At 37.2% G+C, this 24,984-nt stretch overlaps 1 protein-coding gene across 1 annotated transcript; it reads right to left on the bottom strand.

Moving 5' to 3' along the window:
- Positions 1–648: 648 nt before the first annotated feature.
- Positions 649–21,539, bottom strand: MIOS (meiosis regulator for oocyte development). The gene is made up of 10 exons (XM_004702682.3): positions 20,201–21,539; positions 19,794–19,892; positions 17,313–17,567; positions 14,687–14,856; positions 11,278–11,343; positions 9,803–9,961; positions 8,175–8,327; positions 5,624–5,828; positions 1,700–1,829; positions 649–870 (listed from the first exon to the last, which is right to left on the bottom strand). The coding sequence occupies exons 1-10, from the start codon at positions 21,492–21,494 to the stop codon at positions 774–776; spliced, it is 2,628 nt and encodes an 875-aa protein (XP_004702739.1). The 5' UTR covers positions 21,495–21,539; the 3' UTR covers positions 649–773.
- Between the last annotated feature and the right edge of the window lie 3,445 nt (positions 21,540–24,984).

Here is a 24,984-nt window from a genome sequence, read left to right as displayed (position 1 = left end):
ATTAAGTAGATTCTGACTCAGATCAATCCTACAGGGGAGAGTAGAATGGCCCCCATGGGTTTTTTTTAGAGACTTTAACTCTTTCAGGGAGTTGAAAGCCTCATTTTTCTCCCATGGAGCAGCTGGTGGTGTCGAATGGCTGTACCCCAAAGTGTGACCTACTAGGGCACCAGGGCTTTCTTGGGAGACAATAATGGTCTGTGCCAAAAGATCTATTACCTTAAGTAAAAGTGTAGGCAGGAAAGCTCTCTTTAACATATACAACTGTACATTGATAAAATGTATTCTCTAGTTTGGGATAGGGACTCTGCAATTCTAAATCCTTAATTTACCTTAAAGGAATCTAAGCATGGATGAACGTAATGTATGTATGGACTGAATCACTGAATTGGTTATTTTCTTCTATTTTAAAAGGACACAGACTTTACTGAAAAATCTCTAACTTTAGCTCTGAAGATATGGGCTCAAGGTCTGTTGATGCTTATTCTAAAAATTCTGCTGGTAGAACCTCATTTCAACAAATTATATAAAGTTCTTCCAAAATTAACTTTTTCAAACTACTGAGGAATATATGCCTCCCATTTAATGTTCATTTCAGCAGCATTATCTGAGAAACACATGAAAACCACTCAAACATCAAACTGCTGATCTGATAGAATGATTTATTTCCCATTACAGGAGAGTCATGAGTGCCTTGTTCTGAGGTATGTTTTGAGCTATGAAGGATTTCTACTAGCTCCACACTCGAAGGTTTCTCTTTAGGTGCTAACATTTTATGGCTGGGCAGTCTCTGCCGGTACGAGATTCCCTGTTGTATCCAACTGCATACATTTACATGTACAAGCCGACACAGGGCACTCTGCGTGGTCCCTGAAAAAATAAGTAACAGTAAGAAGGCCACATTAGACATACACACACACAAACGCACAATTTGGGAAAACACATGAATTAAAGTCCAGAGACAAAAAGCATTGTTATTAATAACTACCAAACTAAAACGAGCTTTGCTTTCTAAATATACATTAACAATATATTTCACGTGCAACTAAGGTGACCAGGTGATTGGGATGTGTTCAGTTAAAGGAAAGGCTGACTTGAGAGTCTGGGTATGAAATTGGTAGAGGTAAGGAACACTGAGTCACTGGGATGGCTCACAATAAAGGTTACTGTATAGACTTGTGTATAAGCTCAGTTTTTCAGCACATTTTTAACGCCATTTTGGTGGTAAAATTAGGTGCCTGGGCTGATATTCAGGTTGGCTTAGACTCGAGTATATATAGTAAATATGATCTTGAGACTCTTCATTGCATAGATGCTGCCTAACTAGAGTACAACTGATGTAGTAGTCGTATATGTGCTCTATCATTTCTTTTCTATTTCAACTTCACGACAGATTTTAAACTTTCGATCAGCTGTAAAAAAAAGAAACATCTACTTCTGAAATAAAGCTAAATCACACAAACATTTAACTCATATAAAATAGTTAAACCATTTCTTAGATAACTATCAATTATAGAGTATACGTTTACACATATCTATTGAAGGAAATATTGACACCGCTTTTGTAACCTCCAGTGACAGTAAAAAAGAAATCCATCCTTTGGCTACAAGTGATTACATAACCAAGGACTATTTAAAAGGCCATCTGACTTCTCCCCTAAGACTCCAAGCCCAATAAGGAGAAGGCGGTGTGGATTACCTGAACCAGCTAAGCATGTGACCAGCATGCCCACCATGCCTGCAGTTGTGACACCATGTAAACCAGTTGTTAAACTGAGCGAGTTTTTTGTCCTTGCTCAAGTCCACTTTTTCATCTGATTTGGATCCTCCTGTGGGGAACAAATTTTATTCAATGTTTACTAAAAGATATTTCTAAAACCATGTCTCAAATATGAATTATTCACCATCTAGAAATAGCAAACCTGATGCTAGTATCTAGTTTGGACTGAATTTTAAATAACCAATAAAAATAGAAATTATCAAAGTCCACTAAGAAATAATATGAATTATAAAATTTAGGTAAACAGAATCATTTTCTTCTTGTAAAGAAATTTTCCTACGAAAAACCCTCCCCTAGAGAAGATACCAGAGCCATTTCCAGGTGAATCAATTCAACACAGACAAGTAATTGTTATCTCTACAAATCCTTTCTAATACTGGGTTTTCTAATACCCTTCATGGAGGTGGTATAACTTAGCTAACAAAACCCAACAAAAAAAATAGGAGAAAAGAAAATTATAAGTCAATCACCTTCCTGATCTCAGGTAAAAAATAATCTTAATTGAAACATTACGCAGAATCTTACAAGGTCATAAACATAACAATTCTACTTGATACATTACAGACACTACTGTACAGCTAAAAGATGGCATGTAAAAATGTTCATAGAAGCACTGTCATTTTAGCAGTGTCTGAAAACCAAAATGTCTATCATTAATAGACAGTTAGAGCTGTACTAGTCATTAATAGAAGATTAACTACAATAATAAACCTATATCTACATTCATCATGATTAAGAAAATAAGACAATGCTGGGGTGAAAAGGCAAGTCTAAAACTATATTATATATGAGTCTTTGAAACAGAATTAAGAACAGAGGCAACACTAAACATATAGTGATGATGCCATACAGGGAAGCAAGAGATTAATATTTAATAGTGTAATTCTGAGTGCTCAAAAAATTCATTTTATTAATTCTGATTACCTCACATATTTTATTAATTAAGCAATGGTGTATTTATTAAAATTTATTCACTGATGTTGTTAGGTACCATGGAGTCCGCTGCAACTTCAAGCAACCTGATGTACAACAGAATGAAACCCTTCCTGACCCTGTGCATCCTAATAATTGTTGCTATGATTGGCACCCTGGTGACAGCCACTGTGTCAGTCCATCTCTTTGAGGGTCTTCCTCTTTTGTGCTGATCTTCTGCTTTACCATGCATGTTGTGCTTCTCTCCTGGCAACATAGCCAAAGTATGTGAAACAAGGTTTCAACCTCCTTTCCTCTAAGGATCATCTCATCCTACTACACTTCTTCCAAGACAGATTAGTTTGTTCTTCCAACAGTCTACAATACTGTCAATATCTTTCACTAACACCATAATTCAAATGCATCAATTCTTCTGCAATCTTCTTTATTGTTCAACTTTCACATGCACGAGGTGATCCAAAACTTGAGGCAAATGAAATTACCATGGCATGAGTCTGGCACACCTTAGTCCTCAAAGTGAGACCTCTGCTCTCTCACTTTTCAGAGATCTTGTGCAGATTTACCCAGTGCAAATCATTTGTTCCTTGATTGCTCCTTCCCTGAATAAAATGAAATCCCTAACTACTTTAATCTTTTCTCCATTTATCATAATTTTGTCTATTGGTCCAGCTGCAGAGATTTTTGTTTTCCTTACATTAAGTTGCAATGGGTATAGCCTTTGAATTTCATCAGTAAATGCTTTGAGTCCTCTTCACCTTCAGCAAGAAGGGTATGTCATCTGCCTATCATTGCATTCACTAACCCTGGGTTCATAATTTCACCTTGGATATTTTTGGTTATACATGATACAGAGACAGGCTTCCAAATATGCAAAAATGATTCGATCTGTTTTTGCTAATAATATGAAAGTAAAAAAGTGAGTAGAAGGTTTAAGATTTAAGATGGTTTTGGAAATAGAGGTGATTAGTTGCATAAAATTATAACTGTAATGTCACTGAATTATACATTTAAAATTTATTAAAATGGCAAATTTTGTTATGGGACCATACTAAAAATTTTAAAAGCAACACACACACACTCACACACATGTAAATTTAAGATATAAAACATGCATTCTTCCTGAAGGATCCACCAAAAACACAACAATAAAAGCCCAATCAAACGCACTACTGTTAAGTTAATTCTGACTCATATGAGGGTAAAAATAAACTACATTAAATTTCTTCAGGATTTTATCTAGACACTATTTTGTCTCTGCGGAAAACCCTTGTTAGAAGAGGCTAAACCTTAGGTTTTTCTGATGACCCAAATCCTTAGGTTTTTCTGATGACCCAAATCCTGCTGCCATTGAGTTGATTCTGATTGATTGGGCCCTGCAGGGCAGAGTTAAAATGCTCCATAGAGACTGTAAATCATTACAGGAGCAGATAGCCTCATTTTTCTCCTACAGAGAAGCTGATGGGTTTGAACCACTTACCTGGCAATATCACTCTAATACTTAAATAACTCTGCACTGGGGTTCCTTTTGTCAGATGAAACTGAACATGTTAGTCTCCTTATCACCGAATGAAAAGGCTTTCTTTTAAAGCTCAAAAGACTTTAAAAATAAAAATATTTAGAGTGACTTATGAAGACTACAGGAGCCTTTAGAAAAACTATAGCTTCATTTATGCCCTAATTAATAATAATAAGGTACCTTGGTGATGCAATGGTTATGCACGTGTTCTCCAAAAGGCTGGTGGTTGGATTCCACCAGCCAGGCTTGGGAGAAAGATGTGGCACTGTTTCTGTAAAGATTTATTGCCTTGGGATCCCTATGGATCCTCTGTCCTATAGGGCAGTGATGTCTGAAACATTCAACTCAACAGCAATGAATTAGTAATAATAGAATAGCAAGATGGAAAGCAGTAGATAATCTAACTTTGAAAAACATTTCACCACTTGGAAGTTTTGCTCCACTAGCTGGAATTTTTGCTCACAGCTGCCATTTCTAGCACTTTGAACAATGAATATTAAATAGATATTTGTTAAATAAACAACGCTTATAATTTACAATGTTAATCAGAACTGTTTCTATAGAGTTCTGATGTTCCAAGTTGGACCTGAGTAGATTTCTGTTAAACAGGCTAATCTGGTTACCTGGATCTGAAGGAAGATGGATGGATACAGCCCCTAACCACAGGCAAGGCACAGGAGTGGGACTGCACACCCGAACCTTCAAAATGCCACAGGACAGCATCTGTTTTCTATTACGATCTGCTTCATTTTGGAATGCTAAGAGCTCAGGTATCCACTCTATTCTTTCCCACAATCCCTTTCTTAAAAAATGACCCTTTACTTTCATCATATAGAATGTCCTTGATGTCATCACACAATTTGTCTGGTCTTTAGTCAATTGTGTTCAGCGAGTCAATCTACTTTTGAGAGGGTCTAAATTCAGGGCGTCATAATTTGGCTCTCATGGACTTGTTGTAATTTTCTACAACTTCAATTTGAGCTTGCTTATGTGCAATAACTGTGTCTTCCCCAGCTAGCTCCAGCCTTCTTTTGGCTAATGACACTGAGCTTCTCCAATATCAATTTCTACAAAAGTCGACTGCTGCCTGTGTATTGTATTGAGGGAGCTCCAAGGGTAGAGCCATCACTTATGTTGTTGATCAAAAGCAAAAAATAACCCTAGTACTAACATTAAAACACACATGCACACATACATACATGCATACGTGTGTATATACTATGAAATGAAAAATACCAGAAAAGAAAATTAAACCTAAAAGTCAAGAGATTTGGCATCCAGATTAATATTTTGTTTTGAAAGAACACAAACTAAGGCTAGGATGTATTAATTTACATCAAATTATATAGGAACAAGTTGACCTCAGTAAAGGGCATTTTAGAATTAAGTCATACCAGGACAACTGGAAACAGGGGTTCCCATATTAATGAGGCAAAGTGCACAGCGAGGAAGGGGTTTCCGACAGCCTGGACAACTTGTGACCTTAGATTTTGTTGGTGAGCCACTGACTCCATACTGACTGAAGCCTCGACCCTGATGAGGCACAGTTGAACAGCTGTAGGAGATAGACTTGCCACAGAAATTGCAGCTAACAAACACCTACAAAAAAAAAAAAAAGCAGTTAAATCGGACAGTGTAAGACATGAAAAAAATAATAATCTATAAATTATCAGGGGTTCGGGAGGGGAGAGAGGGGAAATAAATGAGGAGCTGATACCAAAGGCTCAAGTAGAAAGAAAATGTTTTGAGAATGATGATGGCAACAAACGTACAAATGTGCTTGACACAATGGATGTATGTATGGATTGTCATAAAAGTTGCCCAAGCCCCAATAAAATGATTTTTTAAAAAGAAGGCAAAAATAAACAGCACCCAAAAAATTTTAAATAAACTTTAGATTTTTAAATAATTTATTACATAGCATAAAAAATTTGTTACAGCTCTCGAATTTCTCCTCTTAGTAGTGACAGTATTTAAGTAGTTCCTTTCAGTTATAGTTGTTTAGTTATATTAATCCTAACATTGCTAACAGAATCAGGAAAAGCTGGGACCTTTGGATTCCAAAACTATACAGATAATAAAATTTTGAGAGTTTATACAGGCATATTATAAAATACCACTTCTGTCAGATAAGAATTGGACTGTTAATTGCATGCATGAAGTTCAAGCCTACTAGCTGCTCTGCAGGAGAGATGAGGCTTTCTTCTCTCATAAGTAATTACAGCCTCAGAAACACACAGGGGCCATTCTACCCTGCCTATTAGGTCACTCTAAGTCAAAATTGACCCTATGGCAGTGGGTGGGTGAGGGTGGTGGCATCCAAAACTCGGTGACAGAATTTTCTGAGCAAAAAATATTTTTGGCAAAGAAACCATTCTTTTCTTAAGATCAAAGAGGATTAGGAATTCTGTAATTAAAATTTTAAAATAATGGCAGTCAAACCTGTTTGTTTTGTTTTTAAAGGGAAATTCCTATCAGTCAGTTTATAAGATAGTCATTTATCAAATCAATTAGAACAATATATCATGTAAGGCTCTTTTATTAATATTAGTTTTCCTAAAATAAGAGGATAGCACCATCCAGTGCTCATACTGAGAATATACCCATGATGTACTGTCTTCCCTAAGATGCACAGTTCTCATGCCATGCGCCTGATGTGTATGTGTATGTGTTTTCAACTAATGCAGACACCAGTGCAAACTGAACCACGGCTCCATAAGGAAAAGATGAGGCTTTCTGCTCCCGTAACCATTTACAATCTTGAAAACTCAAAGGGGTAGTTCTACTCTGTCCTATCAGTGGGCTAAAGCTAATGTCAAAATAAAATAAAATTTTAAAATGCATGTGTAAGGGAAACCGATCACAATGATCAATGTACAACTCCCACCCCCATGCCCCCGGGGGACAAACAGCAGAAACATGGTTGAAGGGAGACAGTGGACAGTGTAAAGTATGAAAATAAAATACTTTATAAATTATCAAGGGTTCACAAGGTGGGAAAGAGGGTGTGGGAGGGAGGGAAAAAATGAGCTGATACCAAGGGCTCCAGTAGAAAAAAAATTTGGACATAATGATGGCAATGTATGTACAAGCATGCTTGATACAACTGATGTATGGATTGTTATAAGAGCTGTCAGAGTCCCAATAAAATGTTTTATTAAAATAATAAATTTTAAAAAAAATTTAAAAACTGCATGTAATTAGATGTAGGTACTTGCATATAATGTTAAACAACAAAATGCCTTTTTATTTATAAAGACATAGAATAATTTTATATGTGGGTACAAATGAGTAGTTTAGAAAGGAATATATTGGATATTGAAAAACCTCATGCCTAAGTGGGAACTTACTATAGACAGAAACCAAATAAAATCTCACTGCCATCAATTCTAACTCACAGTGACTGTTCAGGACAGAGCTGCCCAAAATGGTTTCCAAGGCTTTAATTTTTGTGGAAGCAGGTATGTTTAAACCTTCCAGACAGCAGATGAGCACTTAACTTACTAAGCAGAATAAACCATGGTGTCACCAAAAGAATGAGCTAATAACCACTTGTTAAAACTAAACTCTAAACGTATTCCCAACTGTCTGAGGACACACCATGCTTGCTAGCTTTCACAGTGCTTGTGCAGTCCCACAAGCAGTGCAAGAGGGTTCAGAGCTCTTTGTACCTTCTCCAGCATGTATTGCTTTCTTTTTTAATTTTGCTGGCACTGTCGGGCAAGGTGGTATTGCTCTGTTAGATTTTTATCTCTAGGATGGCTAGTGATGGTGAACGATTCCTCATATCTTTGTTGGCCACCTGCGTGTCTTTTCTTTGGTGAACTGTCTGTTCCTATCCTCTGCCTATTTAAAAAATGTCTTCTCTTTATACACACTTGGTTCTTTGGCTGGAATACTAATGACATATTACAATTAAGATTCTCTCCAAATGAATCTGCTTACCTGTGCTAGAGGCTTGGAACTGGGATCCAACTTACTCCGGTGAATATCGAATTCTGCTCTCTTGTGCCAAAACCTCCAAGCATCTAATAAATTTCTATAATTCTCGATCCAGTATTGAACTCTTTCATCTTTAAGAACATCTAAAGGAGAACCCTAAAAAGAAAACATGAGTTATTTCAATTGTCTTTGCTCAACATCACTGAACATGGAAGAAATAAGTCCTCTTTTTGCCAAAAGTGGGCTCCCAATGAATATATGTATGTAATTGTTTGAATTACTACTATTAATTTAAGTTGGTCTAATAATAATGTAATCTCTCTCTATATATATACCTGTAGATCTCCATCTCTATGTATAAACTAGACTGAACTGCCTTAAAACATTAATCACCACTCCTTAGAAAAGGTAAAAGAAACCCAGATTTCTATAACACACTGTCTACAACAGCCAATATTTAATGAAAACAAGTAAATGTGATTCAAAGTCAAGGGAAAAAGGGCAATCACCAGAATCTAAGTTAAGAGTTAGCAAATTCAGACTGTTCAAAGCATTTATCAGAAATATGCTCTAAGACTTACAAGAAAATGGGTTCAAAAACCTATATGAAAAAAGTATTTAAATTAGTAAATTCACAAGGAACTAAAAGTTGGGAAATGTAAAAAAAAAAAAGAAAGAAAAAATTCTAGAATTATGAGGAAGCTGCAAAGAGTTTATGGGCAAAGTGCATTAAAAGATAATGGAATTTCCCCAACAAACTTCTTAAAGTACCCCTGTAGCAAGCAATGGTGAAGAACATGAAAAATTCCCTTGAAAGCATAACAGCAGACAGAAGTAGAAGAGTCAATGAATAAATTAATAGAAAATATCTAATTTGTAGATTAAAAAAAAAGATTGAAGGAAAGAGCAGCGCCTCCGGGACTCATGGCACATCAGATGGTATAATCTTTGTGCAATAAAAATACAAGACAGAATGAGATTAGGTAGGGTAAGGTGAGCGTAAAATATGCTTATCGGACACATGGCATGCTATTATATCGTGTGAGAAGGAGATGGGCAGGAAAGAGGGAGATGATAGCAACAAGTAAATGTGGGGGGGGGAAGCGGGGGGGCAGGGGGGTAATCTCATTTGGAATCTCAGAGAAACACCCTGAATCTTCACCCTATTTTTAACACAGGTAATGTAGATGGTAATTTTTGAATTTTTGTCAGGAATCTATCTTTGACCACAGGACAAACTGAGAGAAAGTAGATTACCTGGTTACCCCAAATCATGCCTGTTGAATACGAAAAGGGGACTTAGGAGAGCTGTGGCCCAATTTGCCTTCTGTATGTGCAATGAGCCTACATGTAGTTTGGATCAGGGAAAAAGGGACCTCTTGTGCCAACACTGGAGAGAGGTTCTGTTCCATGCGCACTTCATATCTGTTCAGATACAGCTAAGGCTGACCCTCCTAGAATGAAAGGAGTAACTGTAGAATGTACTGCTGGCAACTGAGGGACAGTCAGATGAGACTACAGGACTTCGTAGACCAAGAAACCAGACTACAGTTAAATGCCTTCCGAATAGCCTTAGCAAGCAAAAGTATATACGTGCTATTTTTTCTAAGTTGTTGCCACACAGCACTAACCTGTAACATGCAGTAACTTGCTGTTTGGACATCTCCAGTTCTATCTACATAACTCTCCATTAAGTCCACTCCGTCTTTAGTAAGGCCTGTCAGCAGAATTCCTTCCAAATTTCCAGCCTCTTTCATTTCATTGGTTAATTTTTCGATGTATCTATTTAACTGGAAGATTCAAAGTGATTTCCTGAAGCCATCAGCTTAATTACACATATGTACTTTAAAGCCACTACATTTAGAAACATTTTATCCCTAATGAAAAACATATTAAAACAAAAGCACTTAGTGGAAATGAAATCCAGATGTCCACTATCTAAAAAGTCTAGCTCTATTACCAATTAAAACACAGCATCTATGATCATTAAAAATATTTTTAAAAGGTAAGGCATTTATCATATTTTGATAGCTATTCTATAAAAGATTTAGAAATTTAAGGAAAATTATTCCCTTCATTCTACAAAGTTCTTTGCTATCTATTATACCAGAATGTAAAATCTGAGCAAAAAAATCTGAGATGGAAGGGAACTTTGAAATTATCAAGAATGACTAGCTCCCTGATTTGATCCTCCCCTAAACTCTACTCAAGATTTCTTTATATTCTCCTAGCATTTCGTCATTAACAGAGGACTCAGCATATTCACTACTAGTTGGTTATGTGCATTTTTTCCAGAGGGTCACTATGAGTCAGAATCAGCTTGAGGGCAGTGAATTCGGCTTTTGGGGTATATGTATTAAATGCTTTTGCATCGCTAGCAATTAGCCTTCACTGTAAATGGTTAGCACAGACATTCAGTAACTGTGAGAATGAAGGAATGATTTTATAGCATTACTAAAAGGCTATTTTAATATCTCTATATGCTGACCAATCTCACCCCAAAAAGCAGATAGAAACTAAAATAAGCACTCTACATGATTTTGTTATTAAAGACATGTTCACAGTACCTGATTAAATCAAGAAATGATTACTTTATTTCCCTGGATGGTGCAAACTACCAACTAAAATGGTATAAACTCAATTCCATCCAGGGGTACAATAGAAGAAAGGCCTTATGTTCCACTTGCGAAAACCCAATGGAGTATAATTCTACTCTGACGTATGTGGGGTCACCTTGAGTTAGAATCGGCTCAATGGCAATGTGCGTTTTATAAGAATGTACACATAAATCTCACACACATGTGCCTTTAAAGAATAGTGTCCTAATGTAATTGAACAACAACCCAAAAAAGCCAAAAAAAACTAAACCCTGCTGCTGTGGTGTCAATCCTGACTCACAGCGACCCTGCAGGAGAAAGCACAACTGTGCCATCGTTTCTAAAGCTGTAGATCTGGAGACAGACTGCCACATTTTCCCCACAGACCAGGTGAAAAGTTTGAAACGCCAACCTTTGACTTGCAGCTATGTACTTTAATCACTACATAAGTGGGGCACTCAATTCAGTGGTTGTAATCATGTTACACATAGAATTAAATAATTTCTCACCTGAGTATCATTAAGAAATTTACAAGCAAATGCCACTCTGTCACGTACTGCAACTTTGTTTTCATACTAGAAAGAGAAAAAGCAAGAAGTCTCTTACAGGTGCTGTAACATCCATAGCTTTACAAAGAGTATTTTTTATACATAACATGTAAGCTAATTTTAGATACATAAAGTTATTGTGTACAATACCTGGTACACAGTACTAGTGGCCTAAGATATTTTCCTCAGTAGAGCTCTCAGGAATCTCAGTGCTAAAGTGCTTGACCAGGTAAATTTAGTGAAGAATTGCTGCGATTAGGTACCGAATCAGCATGTGCAACCAAAATTTACAAGCAAATGTTGGCAATATTTTCGGTGCTGGCAATATTCTCTGCCAGCACTAATGTTCAAATATGTGGACTCTTCTTTGGTCTTTCTTTTGCATCATCCAGTTTTTGCATACATAATAGGCAAATGAAAACCTTAGTCTCAAAGTGAACTCTTTATTTTGTAACTTTAAAAAAGTTCTTGCAGATTTTCCCAATATAATTCATCATTTGATATCTCAATGGTTGTTTCCAAAAGTGCTGATTGTAGATCCAAGTAAAATTAAATCCTTCACAACTTCAATTTTTTCTTTGTTTACTGTGATGTTGCTTATCGGTCAGTTGTGAGAATTTTTGTTTTAGGTTGGGGTGTAATGCATACTTAAATCTTTGATCATCATCAGACAGTGCTTCCAACTTTTATCAAGTTTGACTGAGTCCTCTACATATTGCAGGTTATTAATGAGTTCCTCCAATCCTGGTTTTATGTTCTTCTTCATAGAGCACAGCCTCTCAGATTACTTGCTCAGCATACAAATTTTTACTTTTATTTTTTTAATTAAGAAAAAATTTTTTTTACAAATTAAGTATGGTGAGAGGATATAATTCTAATGCACACCTTTTCTGATTTTAAAACCTACAGTATTTTCTGTTTTGTTCACACAACTGCCTCTTGACCCATGTATAGGTTCCACATGAGCACAATAAAATGGAATATCCATTCTTCTCAAGGTTATCCATAGTTGGTTATGATCTACATTATCAACAAAAAAAACCGGTAAACATCTTTCTGGGATTGTGTTATGCAGGGTTCTCTAGAGAAATAAAACCAGGACACATGAATATATATGTGTGTGTGTGTGTGTGTGTGTGTATAGATACACACACACACACACACACACATACTATAAGTCCTTCAACTCTCCAACACACGTGGGCTGCCGGGTCCAAGGTCAAGGAAGCAGACAGTGGAGTCCTCCCTCGAACAAGGTAGAGTCTGCCCACAGGCAGCAAGTAGAAGGGTGGGTCAGCAACAGTAAGTAGCTAGGGAACTTAGCGAAGCAGGTCCAGATGGGATATTGAACTCAAGCAATGCAAGGTGATGCAACAGCAGCTTGGCAAAGCAGGTCTCGAAGGAGCTTCAAGCGCTAGCAACATGATCCACGGGTTGGTTGTCCCACAGGTAGTGTAGCTCACAGGTTGAGGCAGAGAACTAGCTAAAGCAGCTGCATGCTGGTCTGATCACCAGAGAGCAAGAGAGATGGGGGTGGCCCTTGCAGAGCCATTTATTTATTTGCCATCCAGTCAAACTGCAACCTGCTTAATCCCACATCTTTCTATTGGCCAGGTTGGCACAATAAACCTGTCACAGGTATTCTCGCTTTCAGTCTAGATTCATCTGACGTCAGCAACGATATTCTTGGTCCTATGCCCTCTGCAGAATGCAACCTGAATCTCTGGCAGCTCCCTGTCAATGTAATGCTGCAACCATTTTTCGATGATCATCAGCAAAATATTTCTTGCATATTTCAATGATATTGTTCTATAAGGTGAGCTTTCTTGGGTCTCTTTTCTTTGTAATGGGTACAAATTGGATCTCTTCCAGTCAGTTGGCCAGGTTTCTATATTCCAAATTTCTTGGCATAGACAAGAGTGCTTCCATTGCTTCACTGGTTTGTTGAAATATTTCTATTGGCAACCCCATCACTTCTTGAAGCCATGTGTGGCAGTTATATAATCTCCCATCAACTTGAGCGAAGGGGAGGACGCTAGCTTGTCAATCAGGTTACAGCTTTAGAAGCACAACAGAGATAAATAGCTCACTGGAAACCAGACTCACTCTCTCTGCCTTCCCATTCCTGTGGTTGAAACACTCAAAGAGAGCTGGAGGACATGTGGAGACCTGTACTAGAGTTGAGATGCTTCCACTGTCACTGGCTCCACAAGACCTTCTACCTACTGGCCTGTGAACTTCCTGCATTTGGCATCATTGCATGTGCTGGGTGAGTCTAAACAGGAATTTATCAACTAGTATCAGACATATGGGTTAATATAGGGCTTATGGACTTGAGCTGGACTGGGCTGGTATGTGTTCTCAATATAAAATTGCTCTTTTTTAAAAAGCTCTTCCTTGTACACGAGTGTCTATGAATTTGTTTCTTAGTCAACCCGGAGTAACACACCATGTATTCCAAATGATCCTTGTTGAATTCCAAAAAACAGTCACTAAAATCTTCTGAACTGACTCTCTGCCTTAAATTTTTTCAGCCCAACAGATCCCTTCAGAAGCCACTCTTGATTGGACCTTGCTTTCTGTATCATATTGGTAAATCAAAGATTTGTCTCTGGTTACAATTCATTCCATAAAATAATTTTCATTGGCTTTCATATCACTTAAAAGACTGATGGAAAGATTAGGTCTTTGAGCGAGTTGATCTTTTACACATTGCTTTCGGCACCCATCAAGCTGAAAGCTTGCCAAGGCCAAGATGTTCCCCTAAAATTGGAAATGAGGAATCCTGTGAGATTCCAAATTCAGTAGCCATCACGTCAATGGTACCACTATCATCTATTTAGACAGTTTCTGGACTTAGAGGCTCAGTCTCTTCATTTATCGAGCCTGACAGTTTTCCCTCGATTCATCTTTGAGGTCTTCCCAACCTTCCGTATAAAACTTGATCCATCTAAAAAGTGCTGTTTTATGTGGGACAGCAGGCCTCAAAAACCTTCAATGACTTGGGAAGATGTGCACTTGAGTGCTGTTAAAAATTTGGTATTATCCATGGCTTCAAATTACTTTTTCCCCCAAGGCACAATAAAGCATCCTTATTTTGAAGGCATGATGATAACGTCAGTATAGTACTCAGAGGATTTGTCTGCAGCTGTGCACGGAGCACAGAGACATGGTAACACACTTTATTTGGAATGAGCTCTGGCATATATGTATGAACTGGAATCCTAGTCACAATATTGTTTTTTACTTACTCTCATAGAATGCATCCATAGAAACTTTATGCAACAGAGATTTTTTTAATTTTGTAAAATTAGACAAAAATGCCTGTCCTAATTTTAAAAAGGGTCTTGTAAAACAAAACCTAGCTTACCAAAACTCCATCATATGATCCTGTTTCACTTGTCAGAAAAGCAAACATAACACACAGATACGGATTGTTCAGCTGTAATCGCAGAGTGCTGCACATTTCTCTCCACAGGGAGTTCTTCTCATCCGTATAACCTGATAATGCCATGGCTACCACATTGAGATTGAGATCTCCTGCATATTAGTAACAGTTAATCAGAATGATCAAATACTTAAATCCACTTGTCCACATTTCTTAAATCATAAACAAGTAATGATCAGGGAGTGATTTTCACTCCCAGAGAAATTACCCACTAGGATAAGAGTTTTGATTCAGACTGGGAAATTTGGTAAGGTCCAACAAAAATACGCCCAGTCTCACAAAATTCATGCCCATACTTGTAAATCTTATGCAGAATGAGTTCATCTGTTAACTTTCAAGGACTCAGTCCAATTAGGTCCCTATACTCTATGATACCTGCTTAATATATAAAGGAAGAAACATGAAGCCACCTTACCAGAATAACTATCAATTTTATCAATAAATGCAATTACCCTAAAATAGTAAATTTAGTTGCATCTTAGGATTTCAATTTACAAAATAATTGTTTCCCTATTCTTAAATGTGTAAGGCACATAACTTATGTGTCAACCACAAAGTGCAGAAAGCCATATTTTAACATTTATATTCTAGTTTTAATTTTCAAACCCAAACTTATGAGAATTATCACTGAATAACATTTAAACACATTTGCAAGAGTATTTGTTACCAATCATCTTTTAAACATTTGTTCTTCTTTGTAGTTTATATAGTTGCTGATTAACCACTAACCAACTTTCCATGGCTCCCCAAACTCCAAAGATTAAGTTTAGCCTCAAAAGAGAAAATTAAATTTACTTTGAACCTTTACTCCTAAGTATTTTTATATTTACATAGAAGCTTTTATTTTTTGCTAAAATATAGTACTTTTTAGAATTCAACTTTCCATTCCGTAGTCCTAATCATTTTTTTTCTCTTGGAAATAAAACTGCCTTGCTAACTTTGTCCTTGACAGCATTGCTCTTCATTTCTGTACACATTTCCACTCACTTATTTGACATGTTTCTTTTGCCTACTCTAAATTAGATGTAAAGTCTTTGAAATAATTTTAACAAAATTACTTCCAACTAAAAATAAACTTTGACTCAAAAATGTATCTTCTTTTTGAATATATAAAAATGTCTTTTCAGTCATTAGCCAAGTTATTAAAATGACTGGAACACTACTTTTTCCCTATTACTAGCATGGGTCTTTAAATCTGTTAAGTTTCTTCCAGATACATCTGACACAAAAGTATTAATAAAGGATTCTGAAGACACATGATTTGCTGGGTATATTAAAAATAGGTATCTATATTTAGTATTTTTAAATGAAATATTTCTGACAAGAAGTAAAAAACAAACAAAAAACCACACACACACAAACAAAGCAAACAAAAAACCCCTGAAATTTTTAAACAAATATTTGTTTCTGAATACTTGTGGCAAAATGTTAGAATAAAGCCATAATTGCTTTTCATTGTTTCTCTTTATAAAAAATAAATGGAATACCTTTTCATTATAAATTGCGCTAATTGGGTATTCACATTAAAGGTAGCATAGTGGGTTGTGCAGCAAGCTATTAACTAGGTCAGCAGTTCTAAACTGCCAGCAGCTCTCCAGGAGAAAGATGAGGCTGTCTGCTTTGGTAGAGATTTAAAGTCTCAGCAATCCATAGGGACAGTTCTTCTCTGGCCTGTAGGGTCACTATTATTTGGAGTTGACTTGATGGTGGTGTATATAACTGAATATTTATAATAATTTTGTTATTCTTTATGTGTAATATCATTTTTATAGATCTATTTTAATACATACAATTTTCTCTAATTATATTAAAGGCGTATTCATAGACAGAATCTTGTCTTGTTAATTGGGATAAAACTTAATTTGTATTGGAAAAAGAATTTTAACCAGGCTTAAGTAGAAGCATTTTTCATATAAAAATATGCTTAAAAATTATATTAGTCTGTCAATCCGCTTATTCATGATTAACAAATGATTCAAAAGAGAAAGTACAACTGTCTAAATCAGTGGTTCTCAACAACCTTCCTAATGCCGCAGATCCTTTAATATAGTTCCTCATGTTGTGGTGACCCCCCCCACCACCATGAAATTATTTTCGTTGCTACTTCAAAACTGTAATTTTGCTAGTTATTAATCGGGCAACCCCTGTGAAAGGGGTTGCGACCCACAGGTTGAGAACCGCTGGTCTAAATTATTCTCAATGTTTTACCAGAAAAATATTTGTAAACTAACATAGCTTTGTTATCCAAAGAAATACATCTTTGGATGTATTTGGAGTGAGCTATATTTAAAATAATTTGAAATCAAACCAGCTAAGCACTGCTGAGAATGTTACGAAAATAACATTTAAGAGATATATATTCTTTTTGCAAGCCTAAACTGAAATATAAACAAAAGGGATGGGTCAGTATTTACTTTTGATTTGTACTGTGGAATTTATCTTTTAACAAAGATCCAGAATAAAACATTTGATGAGAGTTTGAAAATATCAACACACTTTCTTTAAATGATTCAATAAACTACCAATACCTTAGAATATAACCTGGTACCTTTTTCTGAAGACGCCCCTTCATTCAAAATTTGAATTGCTCGTCGAATATCTAAGTTGAACAATGCCACGGCAGCAGCTCTCTCCCACTCCCCTTCCTGGACCAGGGAGTTCAAGAATGGTCCCACATCAACATCTGTTCCTTTCTTTATCCACCCGCACAGCTGTAAAACTAAGATCCTCTCTTCACTTAAATTCTGAATATCAGTTTGCTTATCTAATCCACTCCAGTTATGTCTGCTGCTTTCCACCATTCCTAAAAAGGAAAAACATTCTTACATTAATTGCTTTATTGTTATTTTGAAATATATTTAGGAAGTAAGTCCATTTTACTGAGAAATATTAAACAATTTTGAATATTAAACACATGTCACTCTTTTCTTCCTCATCTCCTTTAAATTTTGTCCTACTCTCTAATTTGTCCATACAAGGCGGTACCTCCCCCCAAAAAATGGAATTATTTTTCAAAGCTATGTATTTAATTTTTTTACACAACAACCTATCATCTTCAAAGTACTCTCCATTACACTTAATACATTTAACAAAGCTACAACTCCATTCTTGGAAACATTTTTCAAATTCAAATTCATCTGTTTGGATGACTAACAGCATCTCCCTCATTTTTTTTTCTTCACCTCTTGTAAGTCATCAGATCACTGTCATTTTGTGTCCCTCTTCGTTCACGGATACAAAAAGAAGTCACACAAGCGAGGTCAGCTGAGTTAGGTGTGTGGGGCAAGAGAGGCATGCTATTTTTTCCCCCAAAGCTGGCACACTGAGATGGCTGTGTTAGCAGGTGCATTGTCGTTGGTGGCAAAACCAGTCCCCTATCTTCCACAAACCAGACTTTTGTGGCATATTGTTACTCAATCTTTCAGAACCTCTCAATCGAAAGCTTGATTAACAGTCTGACCTGGTGTTACAAACTCCAAATGCACTATGCCCCTCATATAAAAAAAAAATCAGCATTTTGGGGGTACCCTCTTGTATTTCTCCAGCCCCATTGTCACCACCTTGGAAAGAATATAATCTTTTTTGCCTACTATGGGCTCCTACCTGATAGTCCTCCAAGTCATTCCACAGAATGACAGTTCTAAAATGCAAATCTAAAGCTTAACACCCTTTAAAATCCTTTCTTGGTTCCCTCTTATTACAGGATGCTGATGATAACCCAAACCAAAGCCAGCCCACTGCCATCAAATCGATTCTGACTTCCAGTGACCTAACTTTAGGTTTCTGAAGAATTATATCTTTATAGGAACAGGTAACCTCTTCTTTATCCCAAGGAGGAGGCAGTGGATGTGAAGCACTGACCCTGTTAGTAGTCACACTTATCTGACAGTTCTACTAGGGCTCCTTGAGGATACTGAATCTCCCTAAACCTTTAACATGATTTCTAATTCCTTCTTGACTTGGTCCAATGCTTTAGCTTTCTAGTCCCATTCCTTCCTCACTTGGCCCCAGACTTTCAGCCAATTCATCCTAGGTGTGCTGTGCTCTCTCTGTCGTAGGAACATTAGCTGTGCTGCTCCCTCCATGAACTTATCATCTCTATCTAGCCCCAGGGAATTCTCTAATTATTAAATACCAAATAAAGAATCTTTCCTACAAACAACTGTATGCTCTTTCTTATATTACAACTCTATGCTTACTTGTCCATGTTTTGAACTAGAAACTAAACTACCCAGGATTAAGAATATCTAGGTTGTTTAACCTCTATGAGGGAAGAGACATGTCTCCTTTAGTTTATTTCTAAAGTAGTTGATTACAGCCTACATTAATTCATACTATCAAAGATTATTTCAGGCACAGCTTCTTCAGAGAAGGCTAGTCTGTTTTCATGTCATTACTTTTTGTCATTACATGACTAAATGAAAGTGCTCAAGTAACAAAAGGGTCTCCTTCGATTAGAGATTGTTTAGTTTCTGAAAAACAAAATGCCATGACAATATGAAAACTATTATGATCAATCCAAACAAAACTCATTGCCATCAAATCAATTCAGACTCATAGTAATACTACAGGACAGAGAAGTGTTCCTTGGGTTTCTGAGATTGTAAGTCTTTATGGGCGCATAAAGGCTTATCTTTTTTTCCTCAGAGTGGCTGGTGGCTTTGAACTGCAAACCTTGTGTTTAGCATGTCAACACGTAACCACACCACCACCAAGGTCTTACCAAGCTATATAAATCATCTAACCCAATATCTCTCAAAACAAATCTTCAAAAAATAACACAATAAATTTGAAAAGACACAGAGCCAAAACTCCTTCCCAAAAGGATTTTGAATATAATTATTCATCTAACCAAACAAGCAAATCACTAAACATGGAATCAGAAAACAAAACAAACCAACCCCACAAAAAGAGTATTTATGTACATTATCCTGAAATATCTAAGTAACTTCTGCTAAATGAGTGGGGACAAAAATAACAGCATAACAAGTATAAATAGAGTGCAGAAAATAACACTGGATTTTCTTACCCAATGAGGATTTCACAATGGATTTAATTCCAGCATAAACCATCGCTCCTTTGTTGCCTGGAGATTTCTGATCCATATCTTCTGTATACTGCTTCATAAGTATTTAAATGCATAGGAAATACTAGTGACTATGTATAATAAAAACATTTCAAAGCTAAATTTGTTTTGATTTAGAGCCAATTCATAATAGGCACCAGTGCAAGTAAGTTGGTTCTACACTAACATAGCTTTTCTTCCTCCTACACAATCTGCAAAGCAGTATTTCAAGTCCAGGAGTTTTAAGCAATTTTACTTTGAAATTTTAGTACTATGCACTTGCAAGTAAAACATTTTGCATGATACTTGCAGCAAACTTTAAAAACATGTCTACCCAATGCATGTGCCAACATTCCCCGTGTAAAGGATATAGTGGAGAGTGTACCAGAGTGACTTGAGCTGTGCATCTTCATTTCCAGCCAAAATGTGGTTTCTCCACACCTGTTCCGTATCAAGTCCATACCTTGATAAAGCCCGAAGCCGCATCTTTGTGGCTATATCTTTTTCTAAAGAACTGTCATCTTCTTCTTCTGCACATTCATACAAATGGCGACCACAAGCCCACATTAAAGATGTAATTGGGCTCCAGGCAAGAGAAATCCTTTCAAAAACAGTGAAGTCAGACATGGTTCGGTTGGGAGTTACCACTATCATCCGATTTTGACTTGTTGGGTGCCAGGCAAAGGAAGCAATGTAATTATCGCAAGGCTGCACACTCCTTTCAATTATGGTGGGTTCAGTTTCATCCCCAATAGGAGTGGGGGTGTGCTGCATATCATACAATCTAATTATATTACTATCCCTTGTTAAAGTGGCCAGCAGACCAGTCCTTGTTGGACACCATGCTACTTTTGTCAATGGCTTTGGCTGCTCAGTCAAAGTCAAAACTGGCTTCTCAAATTTTCTAAGATCCCATATTGCAACTTGACCTTCATAGAAGGACGCAACACGGTCATGGAAGTATGGGTCTACTGTCACCCCTTGAACAGCTTTTGTATTCACAAACATCTTTTGGCTTGTATTCCGCAGATCGAATATGGCTAGGTTACGATGCATGCCAGCCAGCAGCAGTTTCTGGTCTCGTGGAAGCCAACAGAGAGAGAGACAAGCATCATTCTGCCCTAGTTCATAGAGCGGTTTCGTTACTAACAACGTGGTTTCCGTTTCTCCTGCTGACAGCCTCACTTTCTCCATGGGAACTATATCTGGGCTATATTTACTACAGATATCCCATATTAGCACTGAAAAATCAGCTCTGTGCTTATCTAGACCAGCGGCAAGCCAGTTACTATCCAGTGGATTCCAAGCAAGAGTATTACATTGCCGGGCATGTTTTGGAACAAATTCCTTTCCTATTAAATCTTTGAACTTTGAGTTATGATCTTGACCAAGACTTGTAAGAACAACGCGACCATTTGCTTGTCCAACTGCCAGAAGACATTCAGGATCATAATTGAGATACCAGGCAACACATTTCATATAGGGAGTATCTGAATTTATCGACAGTAAGGTAGCTGCAGAGTCTTCAGATAAACGTAATGATCCAGCTTTGAGTTCTGAATTCACATTAGATTCCACATGATACAGGCTCAGTTCGGAGTCACATACAACGAATCTATCAACCTGATGGGGCGCCCACAGAATATCAGGTTTGGTGCCACTCATGTTTATTCATTTGTTCAAAGAGTCCAGGCAGGTCCATTCATTGAAAGTCTGCGTATGAATAAAAGGAGTTTTAAGATACTGACAAAATACAATTCTTAAACTATTCAAGAAGCCATGCAATTCTACACAGATACTCTGTTTCTCATACAGTTCTCTTCTCTCCATGGGCTTTGTATTAAAAAAAGAGAGGGGAAAAAAAGACAAACACTTCCACTTCAAGCAGATGAACTGGTAGGGATCTGAGAACTCCATCTGGCTTCATTTCCCATGATCAATTATCTTAATTGCATGGTTACTAGTACCTTCATTTCAACATTAGGGAAAAAATAACTTCCATGTGGTAAGCAAATTAATAAGCAGTATCCCTTTGAAGGAGAGAAAACTTTAAAGGGCTATGAATCATGTTCCTAAGCAATAGTTTAGGGTAGTACTGGCCATAGAACTGTCTACAGTAGTAGAAATGTTCTATATCTGTGATGTACATATGCTAGCCACTAGCCGTATGAGGCTAGTGAGCACTCTATATGTGGGTCGTGCACCTTTTAAATTTAAATTTTAATATCACAAACAGCCAGGATAATTAACAGTGCAGATTTGAAGTACAATGTATCACAAACGACCATGATAATTAACAGTGCAGATTTGAAGTACAATGTCACCAGTAAAACATAGGCGTCTCCTAGTCAATAATATAAAGCAGGCCTACACAGCAGAATAAATATTGGGGTGCATTGAACATAGCTGAGTTCTATTACCTGTCTGAGATACATTGGCCAGCTGACCTTGGAAAGATCACTATATGACTGGGAGGGCTCCTTTCTTCTCACACCTATTTTCATCTATTCAGAGTAAGGAAGAATCGATCCATGTTTGTAACTCCTCAGTCATCAGCATACCAATTTGTTATATCCATATACGTACCACATGTTGTGTTATTTTATCATTTTTCTTTAAATTAAATCATTTTAAAAATCTTATTTAATCTCATCGTAAAGCCTTTAAATCATGGGTATGGTGTTAATTATTTATTTATAACATGAAAAGAAATAGATAACTATTAAAAATGGTTGGTTGTATTTTACCTAAACACTCTATTTATGACTGATAGTCACATTAATTTGGGAAATTAAGTGACATGATCAGTCGTTTTCAATTCCATTAACTCTGTATAAATGTCAAAACTGGGTGTCTGAAAAGAGAAACAGTCCAGCAGATTAAGCAAAAAACAAATAATGATAGCTAAAAGCAATCATTATTTTAATAGCACAAGCCAACTACAACTACAATCTATTTCAAACAGACTGGTTAGAGGCTATAGTTTGGGTTTGAGGTGAACTGAGGGCCTTCCAATCTTCATATGGCTGTCAGTTCTCAGGGGCAAAGTTCTCAGTTCTCAGGGGCAAAGAAAACTATGTCAGTACCAGATATAGATCCTGGCACAGAGCTCTAACAAAGACATATAAAATAAAGTCAACTAAAACATGGCTTTCCTTATTGATCCTGCAAAAGTTTCAGTCAGGAATTACCAGTCTATAATTATACAGACGCATACAATTTAGGTGATTCGGAAAACCCTCTAGGGAGTCTTATAGTGACTTTTCATACTTCCCTAACAGTCCTGGAGCCCAGGGTGAATAACTTTAATTATTTTCTCATCAATTTCTTCAATATCATCATTTCTTCCTTCTTTGCCCTTCCTATTTCCCAACCCTACATCAACCCAATTATGTACACCTTCACTTCTCCACCAAGGCTAACTGCTACTATGTGAGGATGGTCTTGTGACTCTGTAAACACGTCACAGGGCCAGGACCAGCAATATAATTGACGGGGTCCAGAGCAAAATCAAAATGCTGGTTCTTTCTTCAAAGATTCATAATTTCAAGACAGTGACCGACCAAACCAAAACCAAAATCTCACTACAACTGAGTCAATAGAAAAATCTTAGCTAACCTCATCTTTCTCCCTCAGAGTGGTTAGTGGGCTTGAACCACTGACCTTATAGTTAGTAACCTAAAGCTTCCCAACAGCGCAACTGTGGTCCTTTGATGGTGATAGCGGAGTATAAAACAGGAAAGTATTTGTTCATGATCCCAAACCCAATAGAGATGGATCCTCATTCATGAACACGGATCTTGAGGATTCTGGTTTACAAGAAAGAAAACTAAACCTGTAGTGAGAAGACCTTGTGCTGCTCATTAGCTAAAAAACAAAACAAAACAAACATAACGAAACTACTGCCATCGAGTCAATTCTGACTCATGGTGACGCTATAGGACCCGGTAGACCTGCCTGTGTGGGTATGCAAGACTGCAAATCTTACCATGAATAGAAAGCCTAATTTTTCTATGTAGCAGCTGGTGGTTTCGAACTACTAACCTTGTGGTTGGCAACCTAGCATGCAACACACCCTGCCACCAGGGTTCTAGACACTAACCAGCCCCTCACACAAATATTAGTTTCACTACCATTCCCTAAAGTTTTCAAATGTTAAAGGCATTGGTAAATTGTGGGAGGAGAAGGGCAAATTTGCAATACTTAGGGCTTGTATTTATTTCAACTTCAAGGTTAACAAACATTCCTTCCTGTCAATGTTTTCTGAGCAAGGAGTCGTGTTGATTTGTGTTCAGCACAGTAGACTTAGAACAACACTGGTCAACAGAAACTTAGTGTCAGTCATATAAGTAAACATTTTCTAGTAGCCATACTAAGGCTTCCTGGTGGCCCTGCAGATTAGGTGTTGGATCTGCTCACTGTAAAGTTGGGGGTTCAAACCCACTAGCTGCCCTGGGGGAATGACAGGAAAACCCATTGTGAGACAGAATCCACTCAAGAGCAGTAGAGCTTGGTGGTAAGCCACATTTAAAAAGTAAACAGAAATCGATGAACTTAATTTGATAGGTTTAACATAATATATTAGACACATATATTACTTCAACATGCAGTCAATGTAAAAATCATTGGGAATTTTAACACTTTTTTGTGCGTAGTGAGTTTGGAATCCTGTGTGACACTTCAATGCAGACATCCCCATCTCAGGTGCTCAGCAGCCCATGTGCTAACGCTTTTACAGTGAAGATCTCAAAAACAGGGTATACAAAGTATCCAATCACACTTTCACACCCTTTTTTGGGTAGCTGTGGTCTTCTACTTTTCTTACTACGGCAAATTACAAGTTTTAAGAAGTTTTAAGAAATTCCCACCATCACCATCTTCCAGTAGATAAACTATCAATATTTCCCTTAAAACGGTCATATAAAAGGCCCGCAAAATGCATAGGTTTTGCAAAGCAAGCCATTCAGCAATGCTCACAGCATGCCATTCAGCAATGCTCACAGCATACACGACCAGCGGTACGCGCGTTTAGCCTCCCCAAGAATTTCACACGAGACCCTGATGTGCAGAGGACAGAGCCAAACGTCCGCGAGATGCGCCCTTGAAGAGGTCCCGAACCCGTCACAACCACAAGGCTGGGTGCTATTCCGGGAAG

The sequence above is a fragment of the Echinops telfairi genome, unplaced genomic scaffold, assembly GCF_000313985.2.
Source record: "Echinops telfairi isolate 266 unplaced genomic scaffold, ASM31398v2 ScPeMD7_23;HRSCAF=83, whole genome shotgun sequence".
Lineage (NCBI taxonomy): Eukaryota > Metazoa > Chordata > Mammalia > Afrosoricida > Tenrecidae > Echinops > Echinops telfairi.
This window is presented reverse-complemented; position numbering and strand designations above follow the sequence as displayed.